The following is a 23,358-nucleotide window of genomic DNA, read 5'->3' as shown; positions in this document are numbered from 1 at the left end:
TAATGTAACCAGGATATTCCTGTAATAATGGAAAGTAGAATTAAGTATTTTCCTAATAAAACAAATAAAACCCATCTGTATATTTCCATTTTTCTACAGCAAATGAATTTCAGAGAGTAGTTATGCTAGCATTACTGCTACTAAGGGGCTGCATGTACCTGTCTGACAACATAAAGCAGCTAAAAGATCTCAAAAAAGAGGAACATTATTATACCCCGATATGAAGAAATTCAAAAACAGATGAGAAAACAGAGTCATTAACATCTGTCAGTTTTGAAAAGGTTTCAAAATCACTTGGGTACTTTGGGATTCCAACGAACCACAGTGATTCACTATTATTCACTAATGGAGAAAACATGGAACACTGGTGAACCTTCCCAAGAGTGGCCGGCCGACCGAAATTACTCCAAAAGGGCATGAAGAACTCATCCAGGAGATCCCAAAAGAACCCAGAACAACATTTAAAGAACTGCAGACCTCACTCACCTCAGTTAAGGTCAGTTAATGATTCAATAAAAAGAAAGAGACTGGACAAAAATTATCTCCATTGGAGAGTTCCAAGACAGAAAACACTGCTGACCAAATATAACACAACGGCTCATCTCACATTTACCAACAACATCTTAATGATCCCCAGAAAATAAATATTTGGTGGCCAGGGTATGAGCAACTCTGAAAATTGGACTCATCAGAGAAGATGACCTTGCACCAGTCCTCATCTTTTGCAAATGTCAGCCTGACTCTTCTTTGCTTATGATTGAAGAGTTCTGCCTCTAAGAGATTTCCATGCACTTCACCCCAACTGCCATTTGCCATTCTTTTTATAGGTCAATCTTCACACCTGAAACCCATTGAAAAACCTCTGAATGTTATCATGCAAGATGTAAGTTGGTCACGAGCCATCAAACAAAGCTGAACTACTCGATTTTGTACCAGGAGTGCAATACGGTCACCCAAAAGCAGTGTGAAAGACTTGTGGAGAGCATGCCAAGATGCATGAAAGTTGTGATTAAAAACATTAAGGGTAATTCCACCAAACATTAAATTCTGAACTCTTAAAACATTAACATTGTTGTTTATAAATTAACTTGTCCATGGTTCATCTTCATTTTACTCAAATATATACCTATAAATAGTACAGTCAGAGAAACTAACTGTGTGTGTATAAGTTAATTTAAAGTAATTTTTTTATTAAAGAAAAAAACTATCCAAACCAATCTAGAAAAACAATGTTCATTAATTAATATACTATATTTTTAGGTGTTTGTGGTTTAAGCCAGGCAGCTGTTTTAATTTTTGTTGTAATCATGTTTCAAGTGCGTATGTGTCAATGTGTGTTTAAGTATGTGTGTGTCAGTGTGTGTGTGTGAGTAAACAGGATGGGTGAGGAGGGGGTGATATCTGAGAGAGCTGCATGCCTTCACGCTCTATATTTGGTAAGAGCTGCTGTCAGGGTGTGTTGGTCTGCAGGAACACTGTAGAGAGAGAGAGAGAGAGAGAGAGAGAGAGACACGGATCTGCAGAAGCTCTGAAGGAAACAGAAGCCTCTGATAATCAGAGCAGGTGAGGAGAAGTTTATGTACATTAGCCTTTATTAATCTATTTATGTAGGTTAGTTTAAAGTTAATCAGAACTGTACTAAATTAAATATGTAATTGAATATAACCAAATAGATTATAACAGGGCTTAAAAGGGAATACATTTAAAATAAACTGCATTGAATATATGACACAACGACTTGTTTTGAATTAAACTTTGTTAAGTTTGAGGCATTTAACTAAATACTGAATATTAAAATATGTTTAAAGGTAAAAGGACATGGTGTCAAATCTTATTGCAGGAGGCTGCCTTGTGTCCACATGTACTGTTTTGTGAAATGCATGAGTTATTGTTATTATGGCTACTTCAAACTAGATTTTTCTTTTGTATTAGTTATTGCCCTTTTCTTTGCTTTGTTTGTTTTTTACTAATTTGTAGCATTCATACAAATGTCAGTTGATCTTTGTGATCTTGCATGTATATATTAGTATTTCACAACACCATTCAGTCCAAATAATATTGTTTTTAACGCCTTTAACTGTTTTTTATGTCTTACATTAAACATACTATTTAATAGGGGATGGTCAACAACAACAGCCTTTGAGCTCATTCATTATTTACTTTGGATTAAGGAGACAAACTTTTTCTTTTCTTATGTCCTTCATTGATTTCTTCATTATAAGCTACACAAATGATTATTATTTTATTACAGATACTCATTTTATCTGATCTGAGGTGAACTGGTCTGATCTGAGATTATCTAATCTCATCTGAACTGAGCTGACCCTATTTGATCGGGTTTAGAATGAGCAGAACTGAGCTAATCTGAGATGAATTGATCTTATTTGAGATGAACTAATTAAATCACATCTGATCGGAGACGATCTAATCTCATCTGAACTGAGCTGACAATATTTGATCTGAATTTATCTGCGCAGAACTGAGGTAATCTGAGATGAATTGAGCTAATCTGTGATTAATTGATTTTATCTGAGAATAACTGATTCGAACACATCTGATCTGAGATTATCTAATCTCATCTAATCTGAGCTGACCGTATTTGATTTAAATTTATCTGAGCAGAATTGAGATAATCTGTGATGAACTGATTTTATCTGAGATTAACCGATTTGAAAACACATCTGATCTGAGATTATCTAATCTCATCTGAACTGAGCTGACCGTATTTCATTTGAATTGATCTGAGCAGAACTGAGCTAATCTGAGATTAACTGAGCTAATCTGTGATGAATTTATTTTATCTGAAATTAAACAATGTGAAAACACATCTGATCTGAGATTATCTAATCTCATCGGAACTGAGTTGACTCTATTTAATTTGAATTTATCTGAGCAGAACTGAGATTAATCTGAGATTAATTGAGCTAATCGGTGATTAACTGATCCGAACACATCTGATCTGCAGTGACAGAGAGTGACAGTGTGTGTCTGTGTGTGTGTGTGTGTGCGCGCGCAGTATGGATGTGTATGGGCTGAGGGGTCCCCTGCAGGCGATCGCGGAGGAGATGGCGGTCAGTGAGGAAGAAGAGGCTGAGGGTGATGAAGAAGCGTTTGTGGTGGTCAGGAAGCGCCCTGTGACCTCTGACCCTGCTGCTTCCTCGGACATGTACTGCAGTGACTGTGGGACCCCGGCACACTCCGGACAGCACACACACCACAGGGTAGTCCCTCTGCCGGACGCTGTGCAGGACATGAAGGTCAGAGTGACGGGTACAACAATAGAGACAGAAAAACACAAAACATCATTCAGTTTATTTATGTTTAAGTTTTGGCATCCTCAATTACTTATATTCTTATTACACTGCCTGGCCAAAAAAAGTTTTCACCTTGATTTAAAGGTCATCTTAAAATGTCTAGTTGTGGTCTCTAGTTTGAATAAATGCCACGTGAGCCATTTTTTGTGAAAAATAGTGCTCAGGTGTTTCTATTTAGCCTGCTTTAGATCACTGAATTATAGGTCTTTGAAGAAAGACCAGATTTGGCTCTTGCTCATGAATATTCATACATGCAAATATATTGCCTCTAATTTGCTTACCCCCCCCCCCCCCCCCAGTCTATTTTACAGCTCTAAAACTCAAAGGACTAAATATTTTCAGTGATACATCCTTAGTTATAAAGATGTAGCACTGAGTGCTAATTAAAGTTAACGCTTAATCTTCGCTTAACGTCCGACTCGAGCGGCCCCATGGCTGATAAATGTTATCTATGCCACCGCGCGAGTACAAGTAGAGGCTGCCCTCCATGATTCCAGTCTCTTCATGGCAGCGCGAATAAGCCTCACGGCCGCGACGCTACTATGCCTGCGATTGCGTGAATAAACCCCCTACCTGCGGCCCTGTAAACAGAGCTGTTCACTCCACCTTAGCTATAGCTCCTAATGCTGTAGCCCTGTCAGAGCTAGCTGGGCAAACAGCGTGTTGTTTGGATGTTAGCATAGCTAGCTCTATCTCTCCTGCTGTCCATCTTTCTCCGCCCTCCTCCGGCTCTTGGAGGTAGGCGGTCCGTCATAAACCCTGGAGATATCAGCCAATAGCATTCTCCTGACCCTGCCCCCAAACTATCAAAACCACCCCTTTCAATATGTGCGCGAATAGTTCACTCGAGCATAAACAGCAGCCGCAGGTAATTCGCATGGTGCACGAGGACAACTGAATTTAAGAGGAAAAAACACGCAACTGGAGAAAAATGAAGCTTAAGATTTCCTTTTTTTTGCGTTTTACATTTGTGCTTGTGAGAAGTAAATTTACACACACAAAATGTTAAAACACGCAGGGTAACTTTTTTTTACCTGGCAACTTTTGACATTGATGTGAGGCCTAAATTGTACATGGTATTAACCACAGAACTGTGTGTGTTTTTGTGGGACTGTGTTGTGGCATGTGATACATCATTATTATACATCTGGTTTATTGGATTTATCATTTACGTATTCCAGACTTTACAGTAAAGAAGCACTGGATTGGTTTCCCCTCACAACCTGAAAAACAACTTATCCTCCCCCGTTATCACTGTATAATTTGCATCCTGGTTACTCCTATATATGTTTTTCATTTAATTTTCGCAAACTCCCAAACCGAAGCATCAAACTAATTCAGGACAGGTAGCTGAGCTCTGATCCACAGCCATACTGACCGCACTCATCTATTCGTTGTTTTTACATCCCTCATTCCTCTCCTGCAATCATTCCTCATTTTTCTAGTTTTTTCTAGTTATTATTATTAATGTTTAATCCTACCCATTCTGTGTGTGTTTGTGTGTATGTGTGTGTGTGTGTGTGTGTGTGTGTAGGCAGAGCTGGGTAAAAGCCATAGCCGGCTGACGGAGAAGATCAGCCAAATGGAGAACTTTGCAAGTAACTTGGAGGAGATCTTCATCACTGTCGAGGTGGAACACACACACACACACACACACACACACACTATAAAAGCAGTAGGTTAGTTTAGAGTTAGACTGTGTTCTGATCATTTTGGACATGTAATGTATGATGACAGACACAGAATAGCATAGGATAGCAAAGACACACTGACACGGCCTAATAAATCAAGCTGCAAATTATGCGGTTGATGGCTCACCTATAGATAACTAAAATAGGGCCCTACGAGTTTAACTGGAACTGAATAGTAACATTACATTAAAAAGATAAAACTCTAGTGTTCCAATTTATTTAGAAAGGGTGTGTATCAACATATGAAATAAAGATAACCAGGCGCTGAGTGGTCCAGCGGTCTAAAGCGCTGACACTATGAGCGGGAGGTCGCATGTTTGAACCCCCGCTCATGCAGCTTTACCATCAAGCTGCCGGCGCTCAGAGGGAGCACAATTGGCCCTGCTCCCTCCGGGTGGGTAGATGGCGCTCTCTCCCCACATCACTCCTAGAGTGATGTCCGCAGCACAGGGCGTCTGTGAGCTGATGTATCGAAACTGAGCCACTGTGCTTTCCTCCGAGCGCGCTGTGATGCTGCTCGGCAATACTGCATCAGCAGCAGCTCCTAGGGTGATGTCCACAGCACAGGGCGTCTGTGAGCTGATGTATCAGAACTGAGTCGCTGTGCTTTCCTCCGAGCGCACTGACTGCTTGGCAATACTGCATCAGCAGCAGCTCAAAAAGAGGAGGAGTCTGACTTCACATGTATCAGAGAAACATGTGTTAGTCTTTATCCTCCTGGTGTGTTGGGGCATTACTAGTGATAGGGGGAGTCCTAATGAGTGGATTGGGTAATTGGCAGGGTAAATTGGGGAGAAAAAGGGAACAATTAGAAATAAAATTATTTAAATAAAGATAACCAGACAAAACATTAAATATTTTGAGCTTATATTGGAGCAATGAAACAAAGTGGGGTTATAGTTCTCAGTGTCTCTGAAGAATTCTGAACATCTGTGTGTGTGTATGTATGTACTGTATGTGTGTGCATCTGTGTGTGTGTGTGTTCTCCAGGAAAACTTTGGGCGTCAGGAGCAGAACCTGGAGCAGCACTACAGTGACGTTCTGCAGACTCTGGCTCAGAGGAACAGTGAGAACAGCACTTCCCTGCAGGATCAGAAGAAGCAGAAGCTGGAGGCGCTGTACGGGCAGCTGCTGGCATGCGGGAGCCTGCTGGACACCGGCAAGGAGCTGATCGAGAATGCACAGGAGCTGCACCGCTGCACCAACAGAAACGCCTTCCTGCAGGTCAAAATTAACTAGAAACCGCCCACAAACAAACCACTCGCTGAGTTTGGATCATTACAGTCAAAAAACAAACTACCTTACTTATTTACCCCAAGTGTAAGGGATCACCTCAGGCAGGATCAGGGCTTTTTAAGTTTTAAACCAGAGCATCAAAACATACAGGTGCATCTAAAAAAAAAATTATATTATCGAAAAGTTTATTTCAATAATTAAATTCAAAAAGTGAAACTCATTATGGGTGAGTTGAGTGTTAAATGTGTCTCGCGAGACTTATACACAGGTAACCAAAACAACTGTTTGTTTATTTTGGGGGAGTAACACACACACATGGCTCTCAGTATCTGCTAACTGTAACTCGTTGTTCTTTGTTCTGTTAATCGCATGGTCCGCCAAGCCTTGTGTTCCCGCCCACTCATTCCCACCTTTACGGTTTAACCCTTTCAGTGTTTCAGAACACTAACTGAGACCTATTGTCCATCAAAATAAGATCACAAAACAGCCAATGAAACAGTAGCTTAGCCCCGCCCACTACATAAAAATTGAGGCAGGTCAGCACTACAGAACAAACAAGGCAAAATAATACAACCTCATTATTAATAATTCTTTCTGATTTATAACAATTTGATCATGTTTGAGAATAAAAAAAAACGTTAATTGGATTTATTTTAATATAGAATTTACATTAGAATAGTAGTGTCCTATTTTGTGTGCATTACAGACGGAAAACAGTATTCTTTTATTTCATCACTGGAACATAATCTGATCGTGTGTCTGAAAGGGTTAAAGAGATACGCAAAATACAGGTTTTTATTGGCTGTAAGCCACAATTATCAACATTAAAATAACTAAACGTTTAAAATAGATCACTCTGTGTGTAATACATCTATATAATATATGAGTTTCACATTTTGAACTGAATTGCTGAAATAAATTGACACTTTTTATGATATTGTAATTTACTGGGATGCACCTGTATATTTTGTATTGTACATTTATTTTCAATTTGGGTCTGAAAAATGAGCTGATACACTGTGTGGAGGCTGTACCTTAAAACAATACTCCCTTACAGCCACCAACAGGAAAATTAAAATAAAACAGGACTGAATTTACACTAAGTTAAACCACACTTTCATCTTTCAGTGTCAAGTGTTTGTTTGACTCTCTCTCTCTCTCTCTTTTTGCTCTTTAATTGACAGGCTGTTATGCCGGTCATTAAGAGGTAATTGGCAAAGATGCATGCATTGGTGTGAAATATTTATACAATGCCTGTGTGTGTGTGTGTGTGTGTGTGTGTGTGTGTGTGTGTGTTTAGCTCTTTCATGAGCAGTGATTAAAATATTGTGTCCAATCAGGATTGAGAATTTTGCAAAGGAGGAGGTGGAGCTGAAGGTAGGCGTGTCTATGGAGTTCACTACGCCCCCTGTAGACCTGACAGGCGTTAAACAGATGATGGAATCTATCAATGTGGTTCCAGGTAACTGCCATACACACACACACACACACACACACACACACACACACACATATTAGGAGTGTGTGTAGAATTAAACGCATGCTTAGACAAATTATATATATTTTTTTTAGTATTTAATGAATAATTTATAGTAGATACTCAGTTATGTAAAACTGTACCCATGACAGAGAGAAGTTTCAGTGGAGCTCACTGTTCTGTTTCTCTCCTGTGCGTCGCTGTGTATTTCTGGCTCTCCTGTATGTTGTTTCCCCATGTGCTACCCTACACGTGGCCCTGTGTCTTTCTTCCCTGTCTCCACCACAGTCTTTAACGTTTTCACCTGTGTTCATTTTGTAACTCCGCCCCCTCGTTACCTATCCCCAGGTGTTTCCTGTTCCTGTTTCCCGCGTGTATTTACTAGGGATGCAACGGTACAGTGTGGACATGGTTCGGTTCGTATCGCGGTTCTCGAGCTTCGGTTCGGTTTCGATTTATTAATGTTACCTAGCTCTAACATGCAGCACGTTTTTAGCCCTTTCTATTTTAAATCAAGAAGGTGCTCCTACTCACATTTGCAGAGCCAATATTAAATAGAAAAAAGGCACAGATTAATTAAAATCACAGAATGTATTATAGAAAAAAGGAACACTTAATCCTACCATTAGTCAAAAACAGGCCAAATGAAATAAAGTGCAGTAATATGCAAAGAAATTCCCGCATACTTTGCTTTATTTGCTGACCGTCTTTTACCTTGTTTATCAAACTCAACGCTGAAGCCAGAATAGTCCCAAATTTCTCCTTTTCACTCTCATGATCACTAGGGCTGGACCCGAATATTCGGGTATTCGGATATTCGTTCGTTGAGTAGGTATTCGGTTTTTAATTTTGGTATTTGGATATTCGTTTTTTTTCTCCTTTCCAGAGTTCCACCTCACTCTAACCACTTCTGTTCTCGCGGGTCCCGTCAGAATAGCTTGCGCGCGGGACAGAACTGAACTGTTATTGGCTGGAGCGGGAGTTTAATCCAGACGATGCGGGAGCAAATTAATAAATAGTTAAGAAAACTGTAATAATTGTAAAAAAAAAAACCTAAAGAAAACTCTCAACGCGCAGGATGGACCGACACACACACGCACACACCAATGGTGTTTGGACTGGGGTAAGGAACGGGACCGCACTATTCAGCGCTGCTGTTTTAATAAATATATAAGTAAATTTGAAGCATTAAATGTAGTTTATTTAATTTATATTAGGAACGTGGGGCGGGAGCGGCAGAAATGTGTATGTGGCGGGCGGGCGCGGGATTAAAAGAAGCAATTTTTTTTGCGGAGCGGTAACGAGACAGAAACGCGGGAGCGTGGAAGAGTGGGTTTAAAAATCAGTCTCGCGCAGACCTCTATTATACATGATAAAAAAAAAATGCAGGCTCTTCGAAACTGATTTATATAATAAAACGTAAGGGGTAATGTGGCAACAGTAGGGGCTAAATCGGTTACAAAAGCCTGGCCTACAAAAATGATGTCTGAACGAATTTCCTCTTATCTAATATAATTTAAAATGGTTTAAAAATATAAAATAATTTCTAAGCAAACGAAATATTTAATATTGAGCTTATAGCCCAAGTGCAAAAATACAAAATCAGTAATACGGCTATGCCCTGCACAATGCTTAAACCGAAATAGACCAAGTACAATAACGTCATTAACAATGACTTTCCTCTACTCTAATATAATTTAACATGGTTTAAAAATATAAAATAATTTCTAAACAAACGAAATATTTAATATTGAGCTCATAGCCCAAGTGCAAAAATACAAAATCAGTAATATGCCCTGCACAATCCTTTAACCGAAATAGACCAAGTACAGTTTACAATGACTTGTCCTTGTAATTAACAATGTTTAAGAATATAAAATACTTCCTGAACAAACGTTTTTTTTGTTTGTTTTTTTAAGCAAATAGCCTAAGTGTGAAAACACAAACAGCAATTTACTGGGCTGGCTTGCGCAGCGGAGAAACCGTGCAGCAGCAGCCTCCTAGCCTGCTTACGCAGTGGATAAGCCGCGGTGTGGGGCAGCAGAAATTCCGGGATGAAAACACAAAGAAATCTGGGCTAAAAACACAGAAAAAATATGGGGTGAAAACACAAAAATATGGGGGATAAAAACACCAAAAATCCGGGGTGAATATGTCTCGTCGGTCAGAGCAAATTGAACATTTTTCAGTGGATTAAAGGGGCCGTGATTTGCTTTTTTTTATTTATTTTTTTTACCTCTTTTTTTAAAAACGAATATTCGAATATTCGCTTCGAATCAGTGCCGAATATCCGGAGCTCAAAAAACGCTATTCGGGCCAGCCCTAATGATCACACAGCTGAGAAAGTTTTGTTTAATTAGCCCTCAAATCATCAGCGTCTGCCTTCAGAGCTGTTTTGCTTATGGGAAATTCAGAAAAAAAAACTGATTGGTTTGCTGCATTGTTGTGGAGAGACACGCTGAATGAAGTACAGTCCTTATTATCGCCCACAGAATACAGTGTTCAATCAATAACCACAAATAAAACATTAAAGTTTTATCACCAGCGAGCCAGATATGAACCAGAACCAGACAGAGACAGCTGGACAAACTCAAACTTTTTTTTTTTTAACAGGGAATGAGCAAACTCAAATTAAAGTGTTCTTTTTTCTGTAGAGAGGAAATACAGCGATTGGGTGGGGGGTGGAGACGGAGGAGCAGAACAGAACAAAAAAAACTTGCACACACACCAAAGGATAACGAAACTTTACTTTTATTTTAATTAATTTTATTATTATTATTATCTTTTGTTTTTTAATTAAATTTTGAGTATTCAGAGGTGAAATGAGTTTTATATGTTTTCTTTTTGGAAGGCCCTGCCTCTGCTTTCCCTGCCTCCGCCATGATCTGCTTTCTCTCACTCACTGAACAATTCCCGTCCGGGAGGGGGGAAAAACACTGCCCGCCCACACTAAAAACTGATTGGCTGTCTCACAGACTCTTTGCAGAAAACAGGCCAATCAGAACCCTCTCTGTTTTCTCTCTCTCCTTCCCTCACGCGATTAGAGAAAAAAAGTCTGTCGCCTGTGTGCGCGTTTGGGGCACTCGTTCTGAATTCCGGGAGATTATATGTGACTCGCGGGCATCAGGGAGCCACTACCGAAATGCGGGAGACTCCCACAGCTTCAGGGAGACTTGGTTTGTCTGTGAACAGAGTAAATTTTTTGACAAATTTACAATTGTAATGTCCTGGCCCTGTTTCCTGTCTGTCCTCGTGCCTGTGTGTTATCCCCATGTGACCTGTGCTCCTCCTCTTGTCAGTAGTTTTCCACCACGTGTTTCTCATTTGTAGCTCCGCCCCTTCCCCAGGTGTTCCCAATTCTAGAGTGTTTCCTGTTTGGTTAAATAGATCCCCTGTGCCACTTGTCCCGGGTCGGTCTTTGCACCAACTCCTGTTGTTTTGTCTCTGCGTGTTTATTCTGTGTTTCATAGCCCTAGTTCTTGCTCCGTGTTTATTTCTTGTTTAGTTTTCTAGTTTCTTGTTTCTTCCTCGTTTATGTTCTTAGCTCTGTTTAGTTTCTCGTTTATTAGCCTTCCTGTTTGTTTGTTAGTTTTATCTCACCTCTGTTTCTTGGTTATTTCTTTATTTCTTGTTTACTTGTTTCTTTTGTTTTCCTTTGTTATTTATTTAATAAATTAGTTATTTCGCCCTACCTGCACTTGCGTCCGTCTCCTCGTCTCCCTGCCTGGGTCATTCGTGACAACAATTTTCTTTTATAAAGGATTATAAAATTACATTAATTCATTGTGGAGAAATATATCAGCATATTACTCTATAATAAGGATAGTAATTTACTGAAGGTTTTTAAGAGTAAGTTTTGGTATTAATGGACACATTATAGTGTTAGAAACATGTTTTTAAATAACAGCATTTAAATGGTTGAGCTTTTTAGTTGCCAGTAAAATACTGTTTTTTACTAGTAAATAGTGTAAAGTTGTTGCTAGCCATACACTGTAAATAATTCTGCTGTGAACTAACAATGAAATCCTGGCAGCAGAGATGTTGCAGAGTCACTGCTTTACAGTACTGCTTTAACCAGTATGAAGTCGTGCTTTGCAGTAAATGGTAATAAATGGTAGCTTGCTCTTATGGCCTACAACACTGTGACCAGGCAGTTAACATTTATATAAAGCATAACTGCATGCTAAAGTGAGGAAAGCCTTAGAAGGCAAAAATCCACACAATCCACAATAGGAAATATGTCAATTTTGTGTAACATACTAAGAAATGTGAGATTTTTTTTGTGGGCTTTAGCTGTTTAAAATGGAGTACAATCTACCCAAATAACGTGAGAGCACATTGTTGCTTCATATTTATTGAGTAGATTCTATTTATTGTATTTCTACACAACACAGCAGTAAATCCTTGGGAAACTTTTTTAGTTTTACATTCAAGTTTTCATCAAGTGTTATATATACAGGTAGCAGCGGTATTCATAGGGCATCCCAAAATGCATTGTGCTCTAAAGTTCTACAGCAGAACAACATTAAACAGTTATTTACTGTATGATTTTACTATAAAATACAGTAATTGGTGACAACTGGTATGGCAACTTTTCTGGAAAATACTGATTTTACTGATTTAAATTATATTGTTAATATTCAAAAGTTATTATTATAAAGTTCTATTTAAAATGAATAGGACAGTGAGTAATTAAGCTGTTATATTACCGTTATATTAGTAGCAAGGACTTGAAGTGATAATAGAATTGTTGATCATAATTATTTCTAGGACCACATGTTTTTATTATGAAAGGCCTAATTCTGGTAAAACTGTTTGGAAATGTTGAGTTATGGTGTGATTTGTGTTGTAAACTGAACATTAACAGCACATTGTTATTGTGTTAGCTCCCTCTGCTCCGGTGATGAACCCTCAGGTTGTGAACTCTGCTACTACCTCATCTCTGCGCGTGTGCTGGAGCTTATTCTCAGACGACACTGTGGATTTCTATCAGCTCTACTGCCGTCAGATCTCTGAGGACATCACTATAGAAATGGAACAGGATGGTAATCACTGTTACTGGCCTTATCTCACTTTACAACAGGATACATCAGTTATAGACACTAACCTGAGGATAAATCACAGTTATAGACAGTAATCTGAGGATAAATCACAGTTATAGACAGTAATCTGAGGATAAATCACAGTTATAGACAGTAATCTGAGGATAATTCGCAGTTATAGACACAAACCTGAGGATAAATCACAGTTATAGACACTAACCTGAGGATAAATCACAGTTATAGACAGTAACCTGAGGATAAATCACAGTTATAGACACTAACCTGAGGATAATTCACAGTTATAGACAGTAACCTGAGGATAAATCACAGTTATAGACCTGAGGATAACCTGAGGATAAATCACAGTTATAGACACTAACCTGAGGATAAACAGCAGTTATAGACAGTAACCTGAGGATAAATCACAGTTATAGACACTAACCTGAGGATAAACAGCAGTTATAGACACTAACCTGAGGATAAATCACAGTTATAGACAGTAATCTGAGGATAAACAGCAGTTATAGACAGTAACCTGAGGATAAATCACAGTTATAGACAGTAACCTGAGGATAAATCACAGTTATAGACACTAACCTGAAGATAAATCACAGTTATAAACACTAACCTGAAGATAAACAGCAGTTATAGACAGTAATCTGAGGATAAATCACAGTTATAGACACTAACCTGAGGATAAATCACAGTTATAGACACTAACCTGAGGATAAATCACAGTTATAGACACTAACCTGAGGATAAATCACAGTTATAGACAGTAATCTGAGGATAAACAGCAGTTATAGACAGTAACCTGAGGATAAATCACAGTTATAGACAGTAACCTGAGGATAAATCACAGTTATAGACACTAACCTGAAGATAAATCACAGTTATAAACACTAACCTGAAGATAAACAGCAGTTATAGACAGTAATCTGAGGATAAATCACAGTTATAGACACTAACCTGAGGATAAATCACAGTTATAGACACTAACCTGAGGATAAATCACAGTTATAAACACTAACCTGAAGATAAATCACAGTTATAGACACTAACCTGAGGATAAATCACAGTTATAAACACTAACCTGAAGATAATTCACAGTTATAGACACTAACCTGAGGATAAACAGCAGTTATAGACAGTAATCTGATGATAATTCACAGTTATAGACAGTAACCTGAGGATAAATCACAGTTATAGACACTAACCTGAGGATAATTCACAGTTATAGACACTAACCTGAGGATAAACAGCAGTTATAGACACTAACCTGAGGATAATTCACAGTTATAGACACTAACCTGAGGATAAACAGCAGTTATAGACAGTAACCTGAGGATAAATCACAGTTATAGACATTAACCTGAGGATAAATCACAGTTATAGACACTAACCTGAGGATAAACAGCAGTTATAGACAGTAATCTGAGGATAAATCACAGTTATAGACACTAACCTGAGGATAAACAGCAGTTATAGACACTAACCTGAAGATAAATCACAGTTATAAACACTAACCTGAAGATAAACAGCAGTTATAGACAGTAATCTGAGGATAAACAGCAGTTATAGACAGTAATCTGAGGATAATTCACAGTTATAGACACTAACCTGAGGATAATTCACAGTTATAGACACAAACCTGAGGATAATTCACAGTTATAGACACTAACCTGAGGATAAATCACAGTTATAGACACTAAACTGAGGATAAACAGCAGTTATAGACAGTAACCTGAGGATAATTCACAGTTATAGACACTAACCTGAGGATAATTCACAGTTATAGACAGTAACCTGAGGATAAACAGCAGTTATAGACAGTAACCTGAGGATAAATCACAGTTATAGACACTAACCTGAGGATAAATCACAGTTATAGACACTAACCTGAGGATAAATCACAGTTATAAACACTAACCTGAAGATAAATCACAGTTATAAACACTAACCTGAAGATAAACAGCAGTTATAGACAGTAATCTGAGGATAAATCACAGTTATAGACAGTAACCTGAGGATAATTCACAGTTATAGACACTAACCTGAGGATAATTCACAGTTATAGACACTAACCTGAGGATAATTCACAGTTATAGACAGTAACCTGAGGATAAACAGCAGTTATAGACAGTAACCTGAGGATAAATCACAGTTATAGACACTAACCTGAGGATAATTCACAGTTATAGACACTAACCTGAGGATAATTCACAGTTATAGACAGTAACCTGAGGATAATTCACAGTTATAGACACTAACCTGAGGATAATTCACAGTTATAGACAGTAACCTGAGGATAAACAGCAGTTATAGACACTAACCTGAGGATAAATCACAGTTATAAACACTAACCTGAAGATAAACAGCAGTTATAGACAGTAATCTGAGGATAAACAGCAGTTATAGACACTAACCTGAGGATAAATCACAGTTATAGACACTAACCTGAGGATAAATCACAGTTATAGACACAAACCTGAGGATAAATCACAGTTATAGACAGTAACCTGAGGATAAATCACAGTTATAGACACTAACCTGAGGATAAATCACAGTTATAGACACAAACCTGAGGATAAATCACAGTTATAGACACTAACCTGAAGATAAACAGCAGTTATAGACACTAACCTGAGGATAAATCACAGTTATAGACAGTAACCTGAGGATAAATCACAGTTATAGACACTAACCTGAGGATAAATCACAGTTATAGACACTAACCTGAGGATAAATCACAGTTATAGACACTAACCTGAGGATAAATCACAGTTATAGACAGTAACCTGAGGATAAATCACAGTTATAGACACTAACCTGAGGATAATTCACAGTTATAGACAGTAACCTGAGGATAAATCACAGTTATAGACACTAACCTGAGGATAATTCACAGTTATAGACAGTAACCTGAGGATAATTCACAGTTATAGACACTAACCTGAGGATAAATCACAGTTATAGACACTAACCTGAGGATAATTCACAGTTATAGACAGTAACCTGAGGATAAATCACAGTTATAGACACTAACCTGAGGATAATTCACAGTTATAGACAGTAACCTGAGGATAAACAGCAGTTATAGACAGTAACCTGAGGATAATTCACAGTTATAGACACTAACCTGAGGATAATTCACAGTTATAGACAGTAACCTGAGGATAAACAGCAGTTATAGACAGTAACCTGAGGATAAATCACAGTTATAGACATTAACCTGAGGATAAATCACAGTTATAAACACTAACCTGAAGATAAATCACAGTTATAGACACAAACCTGAGGATAAATCACAGTTATAGACAGTAACCTGAGGATAAATCACAGTTATAGACAGTAACCTGAGGATAAATCACAGTTATAGACAGTAACCTGAGGATAAATCACAGTTATAGACAGTAACCTGAGGATAAACAGCAGTTATAGACAGTAATCCGAGGATAATTCACAGTTATAGACAGTAACCTGAGGATAAATCACAGTTATAGACACTAACCTGAGGATAAACAGCAGTTATAGACATTAACCTGAAGATAAATCACAGTTATAAACACTAACCTGAAGATAAACAGCAGTTATAGACACTAACCTGAGGATAAATCACAGTTATAGACAGTAATCTGAGGATAAACAGCAGTTATAGACAGTAATCTGAGGATAATTCACAGTTATAGACACTAACCTGAGGATAATTCACAGTTATAGACAGTAATCTGAGGATAATTCACAGTTATAGACACTAACCTGAGGATAATTCACAGTTATAGACACTAACCTGAGGATAATTCACAGTTATAGACACTACCCTGAGGATAAATCACAGTTATAGACAGTAATCTGAGGATAAATCACAGTTATAGACAGTAATCTGAGGATAATTTGCAGTTATAGACACTAACCTGAGGATAAATCACAGTTATAGACACTAACCTGAGGATAAATCACAGTTATAGACACTAACCTGAGGATAAACAGCAGTTATAGACAGTAATCTGAGGATAATTCGCAGTTATAGACAGTAATCTGAGGATAAACAGCAGTTATAGACAGTAATCTGAGGATAAACAGCAGTTATAGACACAAACCTGAGGATAAACTACAGTTATAGACACAAACCTGAGGATGAACTACAGATACAGACACTAACCTGAGGATGTGTGTGGTGTGTGTGTGGGGTGTGTGTGTGTGTGTGTGGTGTGTGTTCCTCAGTGTCAGTGCGGAGAGTGAAGGAGACACACTGTGTGGTGAAGGATCTGCTGCCGAATGCACAGTACGAGTTCTGGGTCACAGCAACAAACACTACCGGCATCAGCCCCACCAGCGAGAGAGCAGTATACATGACTGGTACACACACACACACACACACACACCACACACACACATCATTAATCTAATGAAAGCACAGGAATGGAAATGCATATCATATCAGTTAGCATGATGCTCAACAAAGTTATCTTCTTATTTTAAATTTCTGTTCCACCTTAAACGGATTAAACTGAATAATATTAAATTAAAATATAATTAAATGAATTAGTGTGAATGCCTTACTATTATTATTATTATTATTATTTATTTATTTATTTTATTACCTTTTTTTAAACGTTTTTTTGAAAACTGGTATTGAAAAACCAGGAGGGCAGTGAGTTTTTTGGCTTTCTCAATCACATGACATCGCGTTCAGTAGCTCCTCCATTTCCACTCTCTGTGTTTATGTGGATCTTTGTGGAAACGCGCGCCCGCCGTGTATTTACTTAATTACGTAATTAGCTATTTTATTAAACTTGAGGTGACGAAACTCAGAGATGTGCGTACCGGAGGTGCACGGATTAAAAAAAAAAAAACAGTAGATAATTTAGCCTGTCATTTTTTCCAAGGACGTCTGAGAAAAACACGTACATGATCAATCCGGACGAAACTAATCCCATCTGGATAGGGCTAAAATCAGCATTCTTAGAGAACTCATTTAGTACTTTCTGAAAATATGCTGTACGAATCAATACCTTAGCGATCACCAAGCAACTGCTTAAGCAACACCTTGGCAATCATTACAGATACCATAGCAACACCTTAGTAACACCAAGTTAACCAGCATGGACACCTTAGCAGCACCATAGCGACCACCACATATAATATAGCAACACCATTGCAACCATCTAGCAACAACTTAGCAACCACCTAGCAACCACCATGGATAGCAACAAATTAGCTACCCCACAGCAAAGACCCACACGAATCAGCACTGCAGTCACACTCTCACTTTCTGTAGGAACTGCAGGAACTCTAGTTGCAATTACTGTTAAAATAACTCTAAATTCTGTGTGTGTGTGTGTGTGTGTGTGTGTGTGTGTAGTCCCCTCTCCCCCTATCATTAGGCCGCAGGAGTGTTTGAGCTGTTTGGAAGCAGCACTGGTTCGATGGGACTCAGGAAACACCAACCCTGTGGAGTCATACACACTGGAGCTGAGCGAGGCTGATACACACAGCAGTGTGACTGAGTGAGACACACACACCCACACACACACACACACACCTTTATAAAACTAGCGTATGCACACAGTTCATCCACACTAACAAACTAACTTTTTTGCATAGTAAATCCTAAACGTGCATTTCATCACTGTCACAAAAAACCTTACATCTTTATTTTTGTCACAGTGAATGAACCAATTGAAATGCTACAAATTGACATGAAATAAAATATTTGTATAGTGAATTCTGTTAAAAGGTGCTGACTGAACAGACATGACAAGACAAGACAAGTTGGTTTTTGACTGTAAATATGAACTGTAAAAGCTGCTAATATAAATCTTTACGCATTATGTTTGAATATATATATATATTTTTTGTGATTTGTGTGTGTGATTTGCAGGTCCATCGTAGCGATTCCCACCTGCGAGTGTTTGGTTCAGCTCCAGCCATGGAAACGCTACGTTATCCACATCCGAGCTGTTAATATAGGGGGCGCCAGTGAGAGGAGCCCACCGATTACCATCTCTACCACTGGTACACACAGACACATAAAAACAGCTGTTACACTCAACACTTCACATGTTTACATTTTTAAGTATTCCAGTTTCTCAAAATGACAATATTTATTATGAATGAAAACTAGATAGGTTTATAGTAAAGTCTTAAAATTTTAGGGCAGTTACATGCTTTAACAGTTGTGATTTAGGCATATTTAGCCATTTGGTTTATGCTTTAAAATCTTGTTGTATTTTAGGGCCAATTTTAATTTGCGTTAGGGCCATTTAGACATTTAAGCCCTATTTTAGTGATCTATAGGCGACCCGTCAGCTGAGCACCGTGCAGCTTGATTTAGGGCATGCTGGTGTGTCTTTGCTATCGTAACGACGTGAAAAGTACAGCTTGCACGGAGTGTGCTAAAAGCATGTACTTATTTTCTTAATTAATAATGGCCGTGTTTTGGGCGTAACGTGAAATAAACCAATCAGCGTGTCACATGCTCAACATTCCCTTTAAGAGGCCTGTGTGCTCTGACTTTGCCGGATTGCGATTTTAATGGTTCAGCTATCCGAAAGTGTAAAACACTTCTCAGCAGAGGAAATTGTCCTGCTCGTTTACGCTGTGAAAGTTGGGTTTGTGCACTCCTGCATGTCTGTGTGTGGTTAATTATTCACTGCCAAGATAGCAATAAACGTCTCACTGTTGATGTCTGTCTAGTTTGTATTCAGTCAGTGGTGCACCTGTGTTTTCTGCTGACAGGATAGCAATATTCCAGACATTTACCTGAATTCACTATGCCCAGTCAGTGTAGATATATATATATTTACAAGCAGATTCACCCAAGCCATAAAAATAGACTGCTGTCAGGGTGTAAGATAGCAAAGAGCATCGCACATCGCACCATGCACAGGGTGTAAGATTAAGAGATTTATCTTTACATTTTAGGAAAATTCTGGTCGTTTCTGGTCAATTTTGTCTGTTAACTTTGCAGTTAGGCTTTTTAGTCGTATTTAGCAGTGTGCTCTAAGCTCATTTATTCTAATATTTTCTAGTGGAATATTTTTCTAGTCTGAAAACAGAAAGGAGCTACAGGGTGTAAATGTGTGTGTGTGTGTGTGTGTGTGTGTGTGTGTGCAGGTACGTTTTTCCCTCTGCTGAAGGAGACAGCTCACCCCTCTCTCTCTGTATCACCTGATGGGTTCACCATGTTCTACCTAGACGAGGATCTACCAATCAGTGAGATGGTCTTCAGTGACAGCAACTTCTCTAGGTATAACACACACACACACACACACACACACACACACACACACACACACACTTTTTCCAGACTGAAGCTGCTAATCTGACCTGTGTGTGTGTGTGTGTGTGTGTGTGTGTAGCTGTGTGGCTGTGCTGGGTGACCTGATCCCGATCCGAGGGCAGCACTACTGGGAGGTGGAGGTGGATGAGTGGGCGGAGTATCGTGTGGGCGTGGCCTATGAGGACACACAGCGTACCTCCTACCTGGGCGCTAACGCCACCTCCTGGTGTATGAGACACATCCGCACCCCCTCCAGGTGAGACACAGATCACACACTAAAAACACCAACTTTACAGGAGAAAGAAAAAAAACTTCTAAACTTTTAATGGAAGTCAATGTAAAAAGAGTTTATTTCAGGTAATTCTGAAGTATTTCTATTGGTCCGTTCATCAAAATATTTTGAGGCAGTGTGAGGGACACTTTGTTCAAAATTATGTAGTAAACTAAAAATCGAGATACACTAAAAATGGAGATCCTTGTTTTTCTAAAGACCTGTTATATCTGTTAAACAGTTGCTATGGAAACACTTTATCTTACTTTATTACAGTGATCAGACAGACACACCTTGCATACAGCAGGTATCACTATCATCACTGTCATCACTCTGATATTTAGTATACTGTAGTAGAGCAGGGCCATTATTAATCACATTTCATTTAAATCTGTGATTACAATTAAACAAACGCAACCCAAATATAAAACAGTAATGTGTAATTTATGTCATTCTTTTACAAAACAAATTAATTAGAATTTTAACCACTTTTATCATAGTAACCCCATTGACAACATTACTTCTAGTATAGTTAATAAGTCATTCAATTAAATCTTTCTAATTCATTCTTATTAATTATTTTTTCACCTTCTTTCAGTCATATTTCACCAATACATTTATGTTTTTATAATAATTTTACTCATAAATAGAACAGAACAATTACAACATAAACAATTAATCTTATTAATTCTGATCAATAAATAACTGATCACTGCAACAGAACAGTCTGAGGTACAGTTAATACAGGAGGATCTAAAAAAAAAAAGGTTGAAAATTTATTTCAGTAATTCAAATCATAGGAGAGAAAATATATACATTACATTTAGACCTGTCACAATAATTATGTTATCAATATATTGTGATAAACGTATCTTTTGTGTTTATTTGAATGTTTTTTCCGCATACTCTATATAATACTGAACAGTATTTTATCCAGTCATGCAATAACAACCAATGCTTTAATAGCTGTGACTCCATACACACAGTGTGGACAGACTGCAGTAGGTAAAGAAAAAAAAAGTGTTTATTTCCCAAATTATGATCAATTCAAATGTTTAGTTGTTTATAAAAGGGTATAATTGATTTGTTATGCTATTATATTATCACTTTGTCAGTGGCATTTAATGGTCTTAAAATGCCTTAAATATTGTTTAATTGCAATAATATGTGGGACTGTATTTCATCCACAAAATATTCTTATTGTGACAGGCCTAACAACAATATAGTCTAAACTACAGTATATACAGATGCATCTCAAAAAATCACCAAAAAGTTACTTTATTTCAGTATTTTAATTCAGAAAGTGAAACTTATGTATTACATAGATTCATTACACACAGAGTGATTACAGCTAATAAACCCCCAGAAATCAGTCAGCTACTTAATACAAACCCCTGCAAAGGTTTTTAAGGCTCTTTTAACCATAATCCATATTTTTGTATTAATAGAAATATGTTCCTCTGAAGTAATGAAATACACCAGTCCTGCTTAAAAGTTTTATAACCATTTTCTAACCTTTAAAAAACACTTTTATTGTGGTCATTTCTGCCTCTACAGCACCCTCTCAGGCTTACCTGTGCTGTAGGTGAAGATAATGTTTCCATGTACTGTGGTATGCCTCTAAACCAGGGGTGTCCAAACTACGGCCCGCGGGCCATTTGCGGCCCGTTTCCTTTTTTTTGGAGCGGCCCGCGAGGTATTTTAGAAATAGATTGAAAGTTGGCCCGCTGTGAAGCAGGCTTTTATAATGTGAGATTCAAAGTTTAAACGCTAGGTGTCAGAAACGAGCCAAAGAGTCTAAAAAGGGCAAGAGTGCGCAGTTGTAGCGCAGAAAAACGGGCCAAAGAGTCTAAAGCGGAGAGGGTGCGCATTTCTAGCACAGAAAAACGGGCCAAAGAGTCTAAAAGCGGAGAGAGTGCTCAGTTGTAGAGCAATAAAATGGGCCAAAGAGTCTAAAAGGGGCGAGTGCGCTCAGTTGTAGCGCAGAAAAACGGGCCAAAGAGTCTAAAAGTTGGCGTAATTAAGGAGTTTAATATTAAGAGACATCATGAAATTAAACATCAATTTGAAAAATCTTAGTTTACACAACACTGTCAAAGATAGATAAAGATAGTAAGTCAAGTAAAATGGTGTGTAAATGAAAGTAATCAGGAAAATGAATTAATTAAAGTGGTATATTTCATTATTTGTTTTATTATAGAGTCTGTGGCCCGTGACCTCAAATATATTTCTCCTTCTGGCTTCCAACAAAAAAAGTTTGGACACCCGTGCTCTAAACCCATACATCACCAAGTGCCTCTCCCATTTTCAGCCTTTTTTAGATTTTAGCTGGGGGTGGAGTCAGCTCAAATCAGGGGGTTTAGTGTCTCTTTAAATGGTCCCTAAGTCTGAAGAGTGCTGACTTGTCCAGGGCAGCTAATCAGAACATAGCTTATTTACATATATCATCATGGGTGGTAGGCTGATGGTATTTCAGTAACACTTAAATGTGGTCTGTTGGGTTTGTGTTTACTAGCTGCTAATTAACACTGTACTAACACTGCACTCTACTCAGGCACAAGTACGAGTTCCTGCATAACGGCTGGAGTGCAGACGTGCGGATCACAGTGCAGCCGCTGCAGATCGGAGTGTTCCTGGATTACGAGCGCGGAATTCTGTCTTTCTATAACGCACACCTGCACCAGCACCTGCACACCTTCACCTGCTGCTTCCACCACTACGTTCTGCCCTGCTTCGCCCTGGATAAACCCGGAGCTCTGACACTACAGACAGGCCTGACCACTCCCAAATACATCACACACCCCTAAACACAACTCTGACCCCGGAGAGTGAAGGAGCTCTGCATGTCTGAAGCCTCCGGGAATGAGCAAGATATTCCTCCAACTCATCCAGTACAGCTGAAAGACTTTAAACCCAGGACTAAAGAGTTTCCTGCTTCACTGCTGGGGAGCTGTGTGCATTTATCATTTAATTTGTTTGCACCACTGGAACACCAAAGAATTCTAGAAATTAAATAATTAAATGTTCTGCTGAAGAAATTGT

The 23,358-nt window shown here is 38.4% G+C and overlaps 1 protein-coding gene across 2 annotated transcripts; it reads left to right on the top strand.

Moving 5' to 3' along the window:
• The first annotated feature begins 1,460 nt into the window (after positions 1 to 1,460).
• On the top strand, positions 1,461 to 23,358 carry LOC103035923 (fibronectin type III and SPRY domain-containing protein 2). Of its 2 annotated transcripts, none has more exons than XM_049483381.1 (13): positions 1,461 to 1,563; positions 3,017 to 3,221; positions 4,849 to 4,944; positions 5,996 to 6,229; positions 7,426 to 7,448; positions 7,582 to 7,703; positions 12,605 to 12,763; positions 16,985 to 17,119; positions 18,126 to 18,270; positions 18,645 to 18,778; positions 19,880 to 20,012; positions 20,125 to 20,301; positions 22,871 to 23,358. In XM_049483381.1, exons 2-13 carry the CDS (start codon positions 3,018 to 3,020, stop codon positions 23,121 to 23,123), a joined length of 1,815 nt encoding a protein of 604 aa, XP_049339338.1. In that variant the 5' UTR covers positions 1,461 to 1,563; position 3,017; the 3' UTR covers positions 23,124 to 23,358. The 2 variants fall into 2 exon arrangements, with proteins under 2 accessions (XP_049339338.1, XP_022542757.2); XM_022687036.2 differs by having other exon boundaries at positions 3,017 to 3,257.

The sequence above is a fragment of the Astyanax mexicanus genome, chromosome 9 (assembly GCF_023375975.1).
Source record: "Astyanax mexicanus isolate ESR-SI-001 chromosome 9, AstMex3_surface, whole genome shotgun sequence".
In the NCBI taxonomy this organism is placed as follows: domain Eukaryota; kingdom Metazoa; phylum Chordata; class Actinopteri; order Characiformes; family Acestrorhamphidae; genus Astyanax; species Astyanax mexicanus.
Note: the sequence above shows the minus strand (reverse complement) of the source record. Positions and strands in the feature narration are given on the sequence as shown.